At 36.5% G+C, this 19,012-nt stretch overlaps 1 protein-coding gene across 2 annotated transcripts in view; it reads left to right on the top strand.

Annotated features, from left to right (window-relative positions):
• The window catches only part of DENND1B (DENN domain containing 1B), a 177,145-nt gene that overhangs the window by 38,664 nt on the left and 119,469 nt on the right, over positions 1-19,012 (top strand). For both annotated transcript variants that reach the window (XM_064515764.1, XM_064515765.1), the window contains exon 3: positions 10,882-10,925. In XM_064515764.1, coding sequence (XP_064371834.1) covers positions 10,882-10,925 — 44 coding nt within the window. The remainder of the gene's footprint in view (positions 1-10,881; positions 10,926-19,012) is intronic.

The raw sequence follows: 19,012 nt of genomic DNA, 5'->3' as shown, positions 1-19,012 counted from the left end.
TGGCACTTGGTGTATGAAATTGTTAACAAGCAGATTTTAATCTGATATACAGAAGGCTTTTCTGCAAGAAGTAATCTTTTTATGTGAATGCTGGTTTTTTCATCAGATGATTTCATTTGTGAAAACGCATATTACACGTTATGGTTGATCTTACTTTGTTTCCGAGAACTGTTGCAATCATCAAATGCTATATTGATTCAAAAGCACCATTTTAATTATTGCTGCTGTTTATTGTTTGAAGTATGTAGCTGATTTTTATCTTTGAGCAATAGCAGTATTAAAAAACTTGGTTTAGAGAACTTATTTTTATTACTGATAACTACTTACTCTAACAAAATCACTTGTGCTTATTGTTTAAATAGCTTTGTTTATAAATCTACTGCCTGAGATCATGATACATCATTTCAGCTTTATTCATTGCATTCTTGTGTTCACAGAGCAACAACAACTGTCTGGAACTTTTTTTGCCCAAAAAAGAGCAACTGTCTGCCATAAGCTTTCCCCTCCTGCCTTCCTTTTCCTAACTGCTTTCTTTCACCACCCCCATACCTCCTGGCCCCAGTCTCTTCCCCCTGCACCAATGGCTTTTTGCCAGTGAATATCTTTACAGCATTAGAGAAAATATAGCTGAAGGGATACTGAGCAGTCATCTAGTCCAGTCTTCTGTCCCAAGATGTGACCAACTCTACTCGGCAGTTTTTTTTGTCTATCCTGCTCTATATTAAAAAAGAAAAACAAAAAACCCTGCACAGGGATGAAGACTCCACCTCTCCAGGCAGAATAGTGAACTACTTAATTAATCTTTCATTTTACCTTAATTGTGTTTTACTGTCTGAAATTATTCTCTGTTACTATCAAGAGAATTACCTGAGCTGATGTACCTCAGCATGTGTTTGTAATTTCTGTTCCGTTATCAACTTGAATATGTGCTAATTAGGTGATCTTGTTGTATTTTTAGATGATGTTTATAAACTGCAACTTTGATGGTTTGGAAGAGTATTTTTAGTTTATATTTAATTCCTCCTGAAATTTTGGCAAAATTACAACTCAGTAAACTTTCCCTCTTTATCTTTCTTACTTCCGAATGCACTAAATTTCTAATTTACTCTATTGTGAGAAATGTGATTTTTATATTTTCTTGTTTGTCACAAAAGTTGCAATATTTTTAGAAGTGACTTTCCTAAAAATATGGATGATGTGCTCTTTGAAGAATATCTACAGGAATAGATTTTTGGAGAAGAATTACTTAAGTTGAGGATATGCATCCCTGCCCCCCCTTATTTTAATGTGTGTCATACTAGCTTGTAATTTTCCTGTGGAACAGTTCAGAATTATAACATTTTGAAATCTTTTTTTTGAAGTGTTGTATGTGACTCATTTTTCTACGTTTGTATCAAGTGTACTGTACTTTTAATTTTTGGTCCCTCAAGAGCCCCTTCCATGTTTGTCTCTATTCAGACTTTTACCAAGAATTTGCAGGACTGAGAGTTGCATCTACTTCTAAACTCCATACTCAGCTTACTCAGTTCCTTTCTAATTCTTATTATAAAAAATATCATTTAAAAATGTTTATGGATAGACTTACAAGATCCTGAATGATGCAAAAATAATCAGACTGTGATAAGCCAAATTCCCCAGTCCATAAGCTGCACCTAGTGACATGTGCATGAAGCTGCAGCCTCACGTTGGTGAAAAAACTCACATAGAATACTGCTTCATTTTCCTATTATCATTCCCAAAAATGAAGCAAAGGAGAGAAATCTTTGCTGGCGAGGATGTGGATAAGTCAATCGTCTCAATACTCTTCATTTGGATATTGTCAGAGGTACTCTTCCGACCAGCCGCTTTCTCTTCTTGCAGAAAGAGTGTATAATTGAGTCTGTAATTTGAGACTCTGTATGTTCAGCAGTGTAATGGGTATATAAGCGTTTATATGTCTTTAGCACTTTGTTAAAGATTGGTAAGTGCTTCAAAATAGTCTCTGAGCTAAAATATATTTTTAATCTTATCTCTGTGGGAAATTGATTTAAATTATAATAAGATCATCTAAAAATACTTTTTACTTCAGAAAAAAGTGGGCGGAGAGGAAATTTCCTTTCTTTCCCTCTCCACTCATGATGCGTATCCACTTACTCAACCATCGCTTTCAACGCTTGTGGAGTGGTATGTTATTGTCAAAAATGTTTTATTTTGTTTATTTTTTTTATAAAAGAGAGAAGTTGGTGTTCATATGAACACTTGGAAAGATTTGGATTATAAAGAAAATACCACAATGCTTGCTGAATAGTTGCTTTCCCTTTATCTGTTATTCCAGGCTGATAACCTCTCTTTGGAATCCTTAGTGGCACTGCAGCACAGGAGAGAAGCAGGGCCTCCGATGTACTTTCTTTAGAGGCTCGTTTGCATCGTCTGCCCAACATGCTGTTTCTGATGAGTGCTTAATTTTGCAAATTAACTAAATTTGCATTTACTTTAAACTCACATTGATCAGGGAAGATACGGGGATTAATGTGACCAAAACAGTCTTCTGCACCACAAAGTACTATGAGATTAAGGGAATAAATTAATTTTTTGTATATCTGTGATGGCCTTTGCTAGGCCTGATCAGTTTTTCATGGATATTTATACAGATTGTTCATGTTACCTGCTGCATGCATCTTCTCATGGATTTGCCTGTAATCATACAAGATCCTTCAAACTTTGCTGCAAGAATCCATTTTGGGGTCTGGCAGCATGGTAAAACTAAGGACCTTTCAGGATCTGCGTTGCTTTGTCTTTAACATGTTGATCTCATTGCTTAAGCGCCTTGGTTTTGTGAAGAGAATGTGTAGGAACAGCATATCTGTCAGTCTCTGCATTTACTTTTGGTTTGTTTGTTTTGGGACCTTGAGGCCACTTCCTTTCTGAACGTCCAGAATGCTCTTAGTTAACTTTTTCTAAAATATGTTTGTTTTCAAGGTTTAGGACTAGGTAATGTAACCATTTCTTTAGTAATGTTTTGGTTAACTCAACTCTTCCCTCCCCTTATTACTGCCCAAGAATATTCTGTTTTGTCTGCCAAGGGTCAGAAAAAGCTTTCCTGTTCTGCAGAACTGTTAAATAGGAACAGACCAGTGATTCAGCTAGTACTGCATTTCCTGCTATAATATTACAAGTTGTTAGAGATTACAGGCGTGTTGGAGAGTGTATTTAAAGTTCCAAATGACTTTTAAGAAATCAGGGAACTGTTTAAGATATAATGCTGTTCAGTTGGGACAAGTGTGACGTACTGCACTGTAGCAGAGATAATCAGGAGTGTGAGAAGCAGAACAACTGACTAAGCAGCAGTTCTCCATAAGGAAATGTAACAATTATAGCTGAACACAAATGAGGAATATCATCCTGCTTTGTTTTTGTCTTTAATGTTGACATAATGCTGCAGTTTATAAACAGCATAGCCAAAAATGGCTGTGAAGTAATCCTCTCATTCTGTTCAGCACTGATAAAGTCCTGACTGAAATACTGGTTTCGGTTTTGGATAACACACTTCCGGAAAGATGTAGGGCATTTGGAGACAGTTCAGAGAAGGGCAAGAATGATAGCTTAAAAAAGGAAATAAAAAAAAAAGTGATGTACAAAATCTGAAGGAATTTGAGCATGCTTAGTGAAGGAAAAGTCTATGGAGGAGAGAGAATTCTTAAGTATGTAAAAGACCTCTGGGAGGAGAAAAGTCACAAAGTGTTCTTCCTGAGAAGTAACAGGCTTAAATTGCATCTGGGAAGATTCAGGTTAGATTTTAAGGAGAATTTTTGAATGGTAAGGATGAAATGCTAGAACAGGAGGCCTTGGAAATATGGGAGGATTAGAATAGATAATCATTTGAGGACAAAATTTCTAGGGTTTAGTAGAAGTTACCATTCACACCTGTGATGGTCCTGAACAGTCAGGTTCACTGTGTACTACGCAGTCAAAAAGCTGATTGTCACTATTTCATTATCAGACTTGTTCGGAGACTGAAATTCTCATAATGGGTTGCTCTCCCCATCTCCTAGGTCTTTATCTCTTCAGTTGTAGTGCTGTAGCCTTTCATCCGCTCTGACACCATGGAGCTGTTTTGATCTCTTTTTCCACTCAGCAACCGTACCCCACCTGTGAGATCACCGAATGGAGTGGAAATTGTGATCTTGTGTCTAAGGACGTGCTGTCCAGTTGGATCATGTGCACGAAGGAGCTCTGCTAGAAAACTTTTGTTGCAGCTGCAGGTTAGCATCAGGAATCTTCTCCAGTGCATTGTGCAACAGCCGTCCTTCTTTTCTCATAGGTGGGAGCAGTGTCCTCCAGTAAGAAACAGATTTCCGAAGCTGACATTGGTGTGCAGGCAGTCCTGTGGAATTCATTGTCCTAATTGTGAACAGCTTCACACTTTCTTCCACCTCTGTGAGGCAGCTAGGTTTGACCTCCTGATAACAAATGTGAATCGCATGCTGGGGTAGATGGTGGAACACACCCTGTTGAAGGAGGAGACTCGGGGCATTGTGGTTTTTTGTCTTTGTTGGCCTGTGAGAGGTGGATGGAATAGGGAGGGGAGTCTCTCCATGGTGTATAAATGGTGTATAGAGTTGTTCAACTGGTAAAGGAAAAGTTCCTATATGAAACTTTTGCTGGCCACAGCATATACAGGAATGTGCGACTTTGCAGAGCTGCTTATGTTGACCAGATATGTAATTTTGATCAAATTAGACTGGACTTGGCTCATCTTTCAAATACACAAGGTCTGATAGTCTGGCAAAATGGGGAAAGCAGACACTTGCCCTCAAATCCTTTTGGAGCTCTTAAAGTCTTGTGGCAGCTGCTGCTTTTGATACAGTGCAAGACTATGGACCACATCCTCTTGAACAATGTGCATGTGGAGATAGAGAACCATATACATATTTATATATATATAAATTGTTTGCCAAGTTTGAACTATTTCAAAGAGGTATAGTAAGAGCATTCTCTCTGGAGGCTTCTGAGGCCGAACCTGCCATTTTTTAGGAGGGATGAGGGGAAGGCTTTACTGGGAATTGTTGAGCCCTGGCTGCCACAGAGGAGTCCAAGAGACACTCAACTGCACCTGTCCCTCATCTTCTTATTCCCTTCAAAGACAGTTACTCCTCCTGTCTGAGCTGTGCATGTCCCCTTCCCACACCTCTCTTCCCAAAGCTCTTCTCACTTTGTACATCCAAGTGGTACACATGCCCTACTATCCTTGCACAACCAGAAGTAATGCTTATCTATTATATTCCCCTTTCACCCTAGGTCCAAACACAAACTTCTGTTGCTGCTTGAGAGTCTGTCTCATCTATGCCCACACTTATTGCCAAGATCAGTGTAGTCCCCTCTAAGCTGCCAGGTCTCCTCCCTGTGGGCATCACGGCTGGCACAGCTGGACTTCCTGGCTGGCCCTCCTCTGGAGAGGCAAAGCTCTGACTCTTCATCAAGAATTTGAAACACCTGAGCACAAGCTACACTTGGCAAAATCCACTTGAGGAGATCGCAGGAAAAAGACTTGTCTAGTGACAATATAGGTTGGTAGGAAGCCACACAGTATAATTCACTAAAATAATTCACTGCATGTAGTGAATGCACAATATGTAAAATAGATATTAGGTATCATAACATATTTGTTTTCAGTTAAGTATATTCTGTTAAGCTGCTTCTAAAATGCAAAGCAATTAACTTTTTATTTCTAAATATAAGACCAAAATTTACTCACTGAAACTACTTATATTTTAGGTGTCTGCAGAGCAGATTTGTTCAGATGCATACATACTTTAAATGATTGAAGCCTCAGGGAATGATTTTTTAAGTGATCGCAGTGTAACCTACTGTGTTACTGTCTTCCTTGTACCAGGCAGACTACTTGTTTTCTGTAGCTTGCTATGTGATTATGATGAAACTTCAAGAATGAAATACTGCCTCTTCATATAGCAATACAGGAAAACAATTATTTTTTTAAGTTTGCTTATGGAGAAGAGTCTCTCTTCAACTATGAGTATTTGAGGCTTTAGAAATTGTACTTTTTATAGTATAAATGTGCTTTCAAAGTAGATACAATATCTAAGGTATTTTTTCCCTGTTTTTATAACTTCAGATTATCTGTTCTAAATTGATTACCTTCCTCACATTTTTAAACTAAATATGGAATTAAAGGACAACAACATGTGAAATAAGGTTTCAAATAAAATGTTTTTTTTTTCAGTAGTCAAAGCACCGTGCCAGCACTTCTTCCTATTTACCTTTCAGACTTGGATAATGGCAATATGCAATGTTACTCTAGTTGCATCATGATCTTCCTCATTTTCGAAGGATGAGGAGTGGCATTCTTCTGTCAGTAAATATATACATACATATATATTTATTTATATATATATATGTATGTGTGTGTGTGTATGTGTGTATATATACATATATATATATAAATGTTCCATTAGTTGCTTACAGCTCAAAAAGAAACATGAAACTAGTAAATACTGTATAGTTTTATATACTGTGCAACCCATTCATCCATTGTGAGATACGCTTGTGAGATTCATACTTGTGAGATATACTTTCAAATGCTGTATGCTATGTAACAAAGGAATTTTAAAGTATTTTAGCACATGCTAAGTGTGTACGTTTGTAAGAAATGTTTGTCCTGGGTGCAGTAGGCATAGGAAGAAGTAATGCATGTATGTGTAGGTGTATGCATATGTTTACATGTGCAACATTCAGGCATATGGGCTTATTTAGGTGTGTGCTTAACATTTTCCTCTTGCCCAGTATGCTTAGCATCGATGCTAAGAATGTGTCCTAAGTCTGTTAGAAATGGAAAACAAGGATAAAATCAGTAGTTCTTCAGCCGGCTGTAGCAACTGCTATTTCTGAGCAATTCTCATCCTCTCACCCATAAAATCAGCATAAAATTGACCTAACATTGCCAGATCAGATGGGATATCTGGAAAGTAATCCTCAGGGAAAAGAAAATTCAGTCTTTGTAAATCTGAAGATAAAGTCCATAAAGTTGCAGAATCAGATTATACTTTCTCCTTTTTTTCCCTAAATCAATACCCTTTCGTTTCGTCTTGTGCCGCACTTGTGAGAAGTTACCACAAAGATGTGTCAGATGCTCTCTGAGTCTAGCTCCAAAAGCAGAAACAAACCTAATCTTTTGTAAAAAGCCCAAACCTGAACTCAGATAATTCTCATAAAATCCTAAGGCTTTTTTTTAGGTGTTGTGGTTTGGTTTCAGAGATTGAAGGAATAGAAAGAATATAGTAATTACTTTTTGAGGCGTAAGTCATATCCGGTTTCCTTACTTAATAAATCTATTGCAAGTACCTACTAAAATAACGAGTTAAAAGCCAGTAATAACAGATGCAAAATGCAGCTCAAAGCATTTGGAGGAGTTTTAGAGATGTAATTCTTGCTTTATTTGTAACACTGATTTTTTTAAAATTGAATTAGGAATATTTTCTTGATAGTTGGCTGTTTTTTGAGGAAGGTATGCAGAGAATTACTCTTGCTGTTTTAGATTACATGAATTTAATTATCCTCTCATGATTTATGATGATTTTTCCTTTTAAGTTCAAAGAGAAAAACACAGAAAAAGAAAATAAATGGCGTTATACCTGTAGTTCAGTGAACTGGCATTTGCTTTAAAGTTGTTGGGTTTTATTATTTCTAGTGAGAGATTTGAAAGTAGTATCAGAGAGCCCTAACATGAAGTGAAGGTAGCGAAATGAGAGGGACACTGGATTACAGTCATGAGATTCATGTTTGTTAGCATATTAGGACACCAGAAGGACTTACTGGAGCTTACCTTGCTGCCAGTGGGTAACAGGCGCTGTTGTGGAATGCGATTCAACTCCACTGGTGGCATTTAGGTGGGAAGATACTACCCATCTTGTGACCAAAGAAAAATAAGTTACTTTGATTCAAGCTTTACTTAATTCTAAGATTACGCTGTGTTTCTGATTGTGACCTTTTAAAATTAATCTTAGAGGTTTTGCTATTATGATGTATTTCCTCTTTTTAAAGATTTATGGTTGTACTTCCATGAAGAACAATGAAAGAAAAATTACAAAATTTCTTTTAAATTTAGAAGTTTATATAATAACTATTTTTACAAACTGAAGGTATTGAAAAATGAACCTTTAATTTTGTTACTATGTTGCTAAAGTATTCAATATACTAAAAATTGTTCATGTCACTGTATTTAACATCTCCCAAAATGATATGATCCATTTCATTCTTAGGCAAATGAGAGCTTTCAAAGTGAAGATGTTACTGGCAATGCTTTGTCAGTCTTGCTCGCCTCCTGCAGATGGATCAGCATGCCTATTTACAGAAACTGGCTCTCTAAATTTTTCAGTAGAAGCAACTCTAGATGGTAGAGCCAGAATTCAGAAATTCTATACCAGAAATGTGTGATGGTAATAGGTGTAACTAATAACCAGCTTGTATTTCTAAGCATTTGCAGATGCTTAAGCCATCATTGCTGCCCAGTGAAGTAGTCCTTGCTTTCTTCCCTCCACAACTTCCTATCCCTACTTTTTCTCCTGTCTTCTGGCACAAAAGACAAAGTCTTTGGCTAGTTAACAGTAACCTGAAAAAATCCAGAAGATGAGTTTGAACTTGATTATTTCTCTGATCTGGTTCTCTGTATAGCCACAGAAATATCTGCACTGGCATGAGGGAGAGGAACAGGACCAAATAGCTGGTGGTGGGAGTGCAGTGAGATTGCTTATTTGCAGAGAAGTTTGTGCTTGGCATGTTCATGGACATACGGCCTCAGCTGTGCAAGCACTTGTAAGATATTTTTTGATTCTGCACAATTTCCGGTGGTTTTTAGCAAGTAATTTATAAATTATTTGACATTCAGAATTTGGTATCTGTTACCATGCTTGCTGTTTTGTGAATTTATCAATGGGATCACTGTTTACCTGTAATAGCAGTTTTTCATGATAATAAATTGGAATGCAAATATCAAATGCTTTACAGTATAGTTCTCCAAACTTGTGTTGTATCTGGCCATTATGCACACGTTTATGACTTAAATATGCAGAAAACATCCTGGGGGGGGGGGGGGGGAACACGACACTTTTCCATTTTAAATGACGACTGTATTTATTAGTTCTCTTTAATACATTTTTATACTGAGTGCTCCTTACACTAAGTATAAACATAACGTTTTTCTCTTGTTTCTTATCTGCCTCCAAATGTTTTTGTTCCCTATGGTAGATGGAAGAAAACTCCTTCTGCAGGATAGGTGAACTTTCATAATAAATATTAACTGTAGAACCCTCCCCAGATGTTAGTAGGAGCAAAAATATGGCTACTTGACTCTCATTCTCAGCCAGACAGATTAACAAGGCAGACCTAAATTAGGTTGTGTTGATTGATGAATTTTGCAACATGTTCAAAATGTATCTTCCCCAGTTTATTTAGCCTAACATCTGGAGCAGAATGCAGGAGGAATACCTTGCTTCAGTCTTCAGTGTCTCCTGCGCTGTCCAGTGGCAAATGCAGGCATAGGAGCTGCTTCTAGAATAGCACAGTTAGCAGTCAGTGACTGGGAATGAAAATATCACCAGTGATGTTGTTTCCCCTCCTTTAAGGCCTTAAAGCTTCAGTTGGCAACCTCCCTACCTTGCCAAAAGTGAAGAACCCTCTAGTTCTGGGGTAAAACATAGCTGTGAATGAAGTTTCTGATTTATTGGGCAGTGCCAGCTTTAGAGACTGATGTGAAAAATGGGAATCTGAATATATTTCAGAGATCTTGACTCTTCAGAAAACAGGAATCCCAGCAACTTCCGAGGTAGCCAAAGTGCTGGGATTGTCATCAGGCCTTTTCTCTGGACTCTTACTTGCAGGTTTCTCTATTTGTTTTATTGCCCTCTGTCACCTAGACCTGTAGTCCACAGTGTAATAAGTATCTGGAATATTTGCCCAACTTTGGCTAGAGCCTGAGTGGGGACTGGAGAACTTGTGTTGTAAGCCAAGTTTTGACACTGACTTATTTTTCACTTTTAGTAAGACAGGTAACTTCCTTTCTAGCATATGAAAAAATGATTGTACTAATCTATTATATAGTGATATTGTGAAGCTTAGTGAGTATTTGTGATACAGTTGAGTATTAGAAGTTGGGGAAGATATCATAGGAGATTGAAAGCTCCAGGGGGATAAAGAGTATCATTCTATTTCAGTTGCAAAGTTATGGTTCAGATTGTTGTTCTAGATACATACAAAATAATATTAATTGTAGGCTAATGTATAGCCTAAGTAATCCTGATTGTCTGATAATTAACAGTTTAGAATAGGTTAATGAAAACTTGAAGATAGAATTGAAATGCTGATTTTAAATGTTTTGGAAAGGAAAAATATTCAAGTGGATTAACCAGTACTCTCAAGGTTTTCCATTATATTTGTATTTTCTTCAGAACTACAAGTAGCAATTTTGTGTACCTCATATAGATTTTTTTCTTCCACTTTTTTTTTTCAGTTTACCTTTTTCCTTCTGTGAATGGAAAGAAATTTCTTATCACACTATTTCTTAATTAAATTAATATGTGAAAATTGAATACCTACTTAAACTAAGATGCTCAAAGGCTAAAAGGAAAAGTTAAATATGAAAGTAGTTCAGTACATAACCTCCTATTGTATGTAAAACAATAAACATAGTTTCATAAATATGAAATAGGTCTTTTTAATAATCTAGTATCTTCCTTAGTTTTTAGATATATTTTTCCACTTGCCTCAAAGCTTGAAGCTAAGCTGAAGCTAAGCTGAAGCTAAGCTGACCCTCTCTTTAATATTAATGTACTCTGACTGTAATACTCTGTTCTTTGCCTCTGATTAATGCTGTCTGTCAATTATTTACAGATCCAGTGGTACTGTGGAAGTTCCCGGAGGACTTTGGAGACCAGGTTGGAAACATGAGATTGAACTTTTTTTTTTAAATGTTAGAATAATAATAAAAAAGCTCTCCTATTCAGCTGTAGAAAGGCAGATGCTAATGATATCAGCAAGGAAGTCTTCACCCAACTGGTGGGTTGATAATTAGAATGCATTTGTGACAGGAATAAACAATAGTAGTTTTGAAGGATTATATATAATTCTAGCTCTCCATATCACCTTATTTTTAATACAGAGTATTTTATTAGATGGTTCTGTTGAAAGTGGTGGGGCTTTGTTTTAAGATTGAATATATGGTAAATTTATCAAGAAGTCTTTGCAATTAATCTTAGGAAGTCAAACGTTAATGTAATAAATTGTGTAACAAGAAACAAATAGAAAAGCTGAACAGCTCCAAGTGGTTTGATGTGTACTTTTAATGTCAGAACCCCTGAGTTCTGTTCCTTAATCTTTTACAGTGCACAATTTTATATTTTTAATTTATATTATTTTAGTGATACCCTAGCTATTTTGCCTGAGGAGAAAAAAGAAGTCAGACTCTTATAAGAGACAGTGATCGAAACTTACTGATTTTGTAAGCATGGAAACCCTAGTTTTTTTAATCTATAATTAATCCTCAATGGTAAGTTTATACATACTGGACCAAAGAATTATTTCAGTATTCATAGTAATGGCAAAGCTATTAATTAGATCTTTTGGGTAAAATATTTTATTTAAGTCATTAATACTAGAAAAGAATACAATTATTCAATTTGATTATTTTATCAGCTTTGTGATGATTTTTTTTCTATGGAAATACTTCTATTTTTTTAAAGAGGAATACATTAAAAAAACTTAATAGAATAAATGTCTCTGAATGTCTGTCTTTTCTGTTCTTTTTAGACTGATATTGAGCCAAACATATTCTTCATTAGTAATGTCACCACAATAGATATCTGGAAATATCTTTGGACATTAGATCTTGATAAATTGGGGAATTTTTTTGAAATCAATAATACAGGATTCTGTAAAGACAACTGTAAGTTGGTGCGTGATGAAAGGAATAAATATACAAACATAGAAAGTAGGATGTCTGGTTAGGGAATAGCATCAGTCAGAAACATATGCCACATACTGATAAATGGTATATGAGCAAAGTGTGCTGTTATGTGTTCTTAGCTAGACATCTTGCAAGTTTTCATAATTTTCTGGGGTGCAGAATGATCTTCATTATGATTTAAATTCGGTTTTTCTGATTTGTTTTGTTCTTTTCCCTAAGAAAGACTTGATCTAAAAAGAAAAAAATTGAGGAATTATGTATGAAGAAAAATAGGACCTTATTCAGTAAGTCGAAGGTTATTCAGTGAACAGCTGGTATAGAAATATGATTAGAAGATGAAGCCCACTGAAGACTGGAGGGGAATCATATAAAGATGCAACAGACATAGCTAATCTATAAAAACAAGAGTACCTCAGGCAGCTTATCTGCCTTTGGGCTCTGAAAAAACAGTACTTGCACCTGTCTCAATAGTGTGGGGAATCTGATATTTCAGGTAAATTGCTTGCAAAGGGTAGTAGCAGTGCTTCTGGAAAACAGTACATTTTAACCCTCTTTTTTGCAAAGCAAATTTTGCTATTATAATCACTGGATCTAAAAAGAATACGTAACTGCTTCTGTAGCAAGGTCTAGAGCCAAATAGTTCAGCAAAATGAGCAGAAGCCTTCTCTGTCTCTCTGTCTCTGTCTCTGTCTCTCTCTCTCTCTCTCTCTCTGTGTGTGTGTGTGTGTGTGTGTGTGTGTGTGTGTGTGTGTGTGTGTGTGTGTGTTGAACTTGGTAGGTTTGGATTGGAGATCTGAATTTCATCAGATTTACTGATTTATTTTTTAATGAGAGCTTACTAAAGCTATCAGGGTTGATTTCAATGAAGTTTGATGGGAGAATATTTCAAAAAAAACAAAACGAATATTCTCTTTTCCTATTTTTCAGTCATTTCTATTTTAAATGTAAAATGTGTGAGTTAGTTTTTGGATGTATCCCAAAGAATCATCTTTCCTAAAATCTAAGGGCTGTCTGTTTGCACAGTGATGTGATAACAGTGGGCAAAATATTTTCTTCTCTTCCTGAATTTTTCTACAGTTTATCATGTCACCTTTTTGTTGCTTTCATAATGCAAAGAAAACTTGTCTATGCCATTTTGATATGTTCCTCTTCTTTCTCACATTCTTCCTCTCAGTACTTTTCAACTTTTCAATGCTTACTTATTCCCATACGTCTCTTATTCTTTTAGGCTGCCATTTTCTTTTATGCTATGCAGTATGCTTCTTTCTGTCTCCTGTTTCTCAGGTGTTGAGAATGCAAATGCAAAATTTAGTTTTGCAAAACATTTTATCTGTATAGGACCCTGTAGAAACCATGCATGGTCAGGGAAAAAAAGTGATTTGTCATAATCACTTATACTTAGTCCATTAAGTAAAGAAAACGTGAAGCTATAGTTTTAGTACCACCAAAGAATTTGCAAAATTTTAGTTTTTTTTCCTCTGCCCAGACTGCAGGTCAGTGCCTTTTTTTGTAGCTGGTAGCTCTTTAAATGCTAGAGAAAGAAGGAAAAGGGGGACCCCCCTCCAACCAGAAATGTTAATGAAAAATAAAATACTCCAGTGAAGGAAATGCGGAATACCTCTTTGCTAAGAGCATTTCAGAAAGCTTTTCTCTCGATGGTGGTGGTAATTACCTTTTCAGTGACTCTCAAAACCATCAAGTAAACAATGAAATTGTGGTGAGAGGAGTTCTGAGTATAAAGTACCATGGTGCTATTCTGGAGAAAGACTTTATTAAAAAGAACCCCAAAAGCCAAAAGAGCTAATCAGTTTGTTAGGATATCAGAGTTTTATCATTCACGGTTGTATTGAAATCACCACTATAAAAATGGCTTTGACAATGTCAGATGTCCAGTAATCTCACCACTGTAGAAAAACTTTGAGGGTTCTTGATTTGAGCATGTGTAGCTCTTCAGTTTGAATGGTTATCATCTCGAGCTCACATCTGGATGAGGAGTAGCCATTTAATGGAATATTCTTTATTTAAAATATATTTTTGAATGTGTATGCCTGCAAGCTCCATTCTGTAGTGTATTCAAAACTCCCCTTGGATTCAGTGAAATTTTTATGATAAAAGGTGCTTTTAAGCATCTTGAGATTCCCATTTTGTTTATTCAGACTGATTAGACTGGAGTTTAATTTTAGCCTTGTAAGCCCATTTTTGAAAGGAACTCTATACAGAAAAAACAATAATGCTGTAATTTCTTGTAAGAAAAAATCTAGTTATTCTTAGAAATATGTTTTTAAGTGTTTTAAAGAAGAAAACTGGATTAAAACAACACTTGCTTACAAAATGAAAACTTTATGATTGTTTAAAATAAAATATGTGTCTGTGCAGAATATGCATGTTATAACTTCATAGTGTCACCCTGTAGAGATCTAGTAATGCTGGCTGTATTCTCATGCCAATGTGAAGCCAATGGCAGAAGTCGTATTGATGTCAAACATGCCAAGACTTCCCTGGAATGGCTCTAACCCCGTATACTAGGGGTTTTTTGGCTGTTGAACGAGATGTCATTCTTACCACTAATGTTTGTGTTGTCTTAACCTTTGAAGCATGTGAGGTCTAGCGCTTCTTACAAAATTAATTATTACATTAATTTTGGACATTATTTTTTAAATCTCTGTGAGATTTTAGTTGCTTTTTAATGTGACTGGTTATTGGTCCAAAGTGATTTCTGTCTGCAGTAAGCTGGCCAGACTCCGTATATGTGGTTTATGGAAAAACTGGTCCATTGGATAGTTCTTACCCTTCTGTCATGTAATCATGTAATAATTTTTTTCTGTAGTTTGCCACTTACCTGTTGGTGAAAACCATCGCACCAGAAACATTTCTAGTGGCTAATAAGGCAGGAGACATTCTTGGGAGAAGCCACTTTAGTGATATGAGATACGACGAGGCATTCTTGACTGAAAGTGTGGCTTAAAAAAGAGAGACTCTGCATTAGATTGTTAGCTAGGTTGCATATTTTATCACATCTTCTCTTGCCCTCATCTTTCTAAGGAAAGCCGTCTGTTTTTTCATGTCAGACTTTGCCATACCCTGCCTGCGAGTAACCGGTGAGGATAATGGCATTCCATGTGAGGCATCTCTGCTGTTTTATACAAAGTCATTATAATGTTCTTTGTGTTATTATCTCATTTTTTACATATCATAACATCTTATTTTCATTTTTACCATAGCACATTATGCAAAAATCACCAATGACCTGTGAACAGTAAACCTTACTCCTTATCCTGTAGTGACACAACTATTAAAGCCCAATATTTATATACATACAAATCTGTCAGATTTTTCTGCAAGATATATATAATATGTACATACATATATATACACACACACATATAATGCACATGTATATATGTATAAATATTAGTTGTTTAAGCGTTGAATCCTGTGAAGTACTAAATACATCAGCTTTTCCTCAGCAAAGCAACGATCTTGCACTTTACTTTGAAGGTATGTATAGTCCACTAAGATACATGGGCTGAATTACCTATTGACAGTGAAGCCTGGCTTAAATGCATGTCATGTTGGAGCCCAAGTGCTCAGTTTCTTGCCGGATGAAATCCTTAATTCTATAGATCATGGCAGCAATTCTGTAAATAAGGGCAATATGAAGGAGATCATATTCTTTCCTGTAAGATTTAAAGAATAGAATACTTATAGAAAGCTGGATTTTAAGAAGCCAGCTAAAGTCTGTTGTCTGGGTTGAAATAATGTGTGGAAGCCAGTTGTGATAATATTGTGCTCCTTTGTGCTCTCCTAAGAGAGCAGCGTGAACTCAGGAGGTACGAGACTGTTTACATTCTTTTCAAGGCTGCAGGCATGCTGTTACGGGATGCGTCTCACTGTCTTTTTGCATTTGATCACTTTGTTCTTTTATTCCAATGAGGCATTAAATACATGTTTCAAATGTTTATGTTAACTAGATAGGTACTTGCTTTGGTTTTATTATTTTCATTACCAGTTCTTAAAGGGGGGGGGGGGGGGCTTAGAATCCTCTTCTTCCTGTATTGATAAGTTTGATTAGTGTTTGAGTACATGCGTGTGAGAAAGGAGGAATCAATCTAATAAGCTTTCTGCATACAAAAATTATTTTTGTCTGAAAGTTATATTTGATTTTTTCAGTTTAAGGATATTTAAGGACTTAAAGTCCGGTCTATCTTTTGGGAAGATGATTGACCCAGCTGAGATAATGGCAACTTTTTGCCTTCCAAATCAGCCTTCTCAGGTTAAGATAGTTTCCTTTGATTTCGTGACGCTTTAATTTTCATCATGTTGTAAATGCACACTGTTTATATTGAAAAATATTGTATCTGTAAAGACGGAATGCTTTCCATATATACTAATCATAGTGGCAGAGTATCAGCAGAAAAACATTCGAAGGCATGTTTTTAAATACAAGTAAGTTGCTGACTGCATTGTTTCAATGAAAAATGCCTGTCCTATTTTGACAAATACTCTGTGGAATAACAGCTCATATAGACATGCTGGGAACACCCAGGATCTTCGAGACACTGAAACATTCAAGATGTAAATATTCCAAGATACATTCTAAATTTATTTTATTCATTCCAACAAAGAGCGTAAATCATGGAGACTTGTTTTTTCAAAATACATAGAAGCCCAAGGCTAAAAAATTGACTTTCTTGAAATTTTGGGGACAGGTGGCAATGTCAAGTATACTTGTTTTCAGGATTGTAATGGTCTTGTTTTTTTAGAGCTTTTAGGCTAAAAATTTTGAACTTGATCAGCATATGGTACTGGCTAGCCTCATCTCTACCAGCTCCTTTGTTATCTTGTTATTGTTATAGGTCCTAATGACAGTTGTAAGCTATAGTTCTGGATGCAGGGGTTAGTCCACCCTGGGGAGGAGAGGGAGAAACAGCAGTGTGGATTATGGAAATATGAATTGATCTAAAAAGCAGCTCTCTTGTAACAGAATGGGGCTCAAAGAAAGACTGGGGAGAAGCTGGTGAAAAGACGATGGAATATGATGTGAAAATGATCATTTGAATGCTTTCCTTTTCATTTGCAGCTGCTGTGTTCTGGTGAAAAGGGATGCATTTGTATATCTTAAAGCTGGGTGAAAAAGGGCCAGATGAATGGAATTACTTGTTAGATATGTTTTCATTTTGAGTCAAATTATGTGCATTTTAATAGACTGTATGCATATGTTAGCCATTTTTTTATCATACAGCTGTGATATTGGGGGACTACATTTTGTAGAAATGCTCTTTTCTATGTTTGTTCAAATAAGTACAGTATTAATATTTGACTGTCCTTCAGCTATCCTGTATCAGCCTACAGAAAATAACTTAGGGGTTTGGCTTATTCCTAGAGTCTTCAGCGGTGTGCCAAACAAAGAAGAAAATATTAATTCATGGTTGAAACAGTGATGACAGTCGTTTGGAGCATCTTCCAGAAAGCCTGCCAAATTATCATGTGGGATGATGTTGTTGATTGACTGCAAATGCCCTCAGACTATTCCAGTCTAATTGCACCTGATTCCTTATTCTGTACTTCCATATACTTCCTCATTTACATGCTTAGTTCCTGCAGATCTATTTTGGTCTTCATTATGTTGCCTCAGTTTTACTTTCAGCGTTGCTCTCGTGTCTCCAGGCTTACTACTGCTCTTTGAGGAACGTGCTAACTGCTGCAGCCTTTTTTTGTATTAGGTACTGGATATAATATTCCTGCATCTTATGTCTGGTTCTTGGCTTACTCTGCCTTTCTCGATGTTTTGTGCAGAACTAGGATAGCATTCGAGCCATATTGGTTCACTGTTACTGCTGCAGGTCTCTGAAGTGTCACTTCAAACACTTTGTTTATATTTTTGTTAAATAAAATAACTTTATTTTACATATTACTTACATTAGGAAAGTGTCTGGGCTCAGATGCTGTAATCCAGACACGCTGATACTAGGGAACCAGGGCACTCCAGTCCCAAAGAAAGTGGCTGATCAGCTTGAGATGAGGAACGGGAGAGGCAGAGGAGTTTGCCAGCAGCAGGGAGAACTAGGCAGGGGCGGTTAGTGGCTAGACCAGCAGGCCAAGGAGTCCAGGATAGGTGGTTTGGAGTCATGGACGAGGAATAAGTGAAGGCAAAGCATCTTGAGCCGGGTGATCGGGAATGGAAATATAATAATCCACCAGAATGTAGTTATTTTTGGTACTCATTACTTCTGCATAAATCTTGGGAGCACTGTGAATGATGATACCTTGGTCAGTAGATTCCCTTTATTTTCTTCTTCCCTAAGTGGAGGTGCTGAGTTTCTGTCTGCAGTTGGTAATAAAATCAGGCATATTAACTGGTTGACATATTGTCTCTGCAGTTACTATGTGTACTTGGTCTCAGTTCTTGAATTTTGCACTAATATAAAGTCAGAAAGAGGGAAGACCTCGTTCAATTTGTAGAGAAACCCTGAGGGAGGAACAAGATTTTGTTAAATTTCAGTAAGTGTGGTGAATACTTGGGTTAGATTTGTGTCTTCCCTGGGCATGGACAGATTCATTCTTCTGGATCTAAGCGAAGAGGCTGAATGAAAATGTAGCTGACAGCATCTGACAAACCAATAGTTGCTTGTCCTTTCTCTCTTCCTGTTGGAAATTGCCTCCTTCTCCTCTTAGCAGTGGAAATTATATATATAAAGAGCTCCTTCCCTTCCTTAAGCATAAAGTTAGCCAAATAGACTTGTTCTATGCTAGAGGTCTAAGCTAGGCTGAATGACTTTGCGCTGCAAGTGCTCAGGTGCAGAAACACCACCATGAAGTTGTAGAGTAGTAGTCTTAAAGATGCAGTAATGGGGAGCCGTTTTTTTTTTTTTTTTTTTTTTTTTTTTTTTTTTTTTTTTCTTCTTTCATGTTCCTCTTTGGTGGTCTGACTGTTTTATTTCTTTGCAGTTTTAAACACTATCAGTGAAACCTGTACTGAAAAACACTGTTTCTTCCAAACACCTTGGAGTGACATAGTGACTCTTGTTAAGTTGTGCTATAGTAAAGCTTAAGTTTGAC

This window comes from Dromaius novaehollandiae, chromosome 8 (assembly GCF_036370855.1).
Source record: "Dromaius novaehollandiae isolate bDroNov1 chromosome 8, bDroNov1.hap1, whole genome shotgun sequence".
Lineage (NCBI taxonomy): Eukaryota > Metazoa > Chordata > Aves > Casuariiformes > Dromaiidae > Dromaius > Dromaius novaehollandiae.
This window is presented reverse-complemented; position numbering and strand designations above follow the sequence as displayed.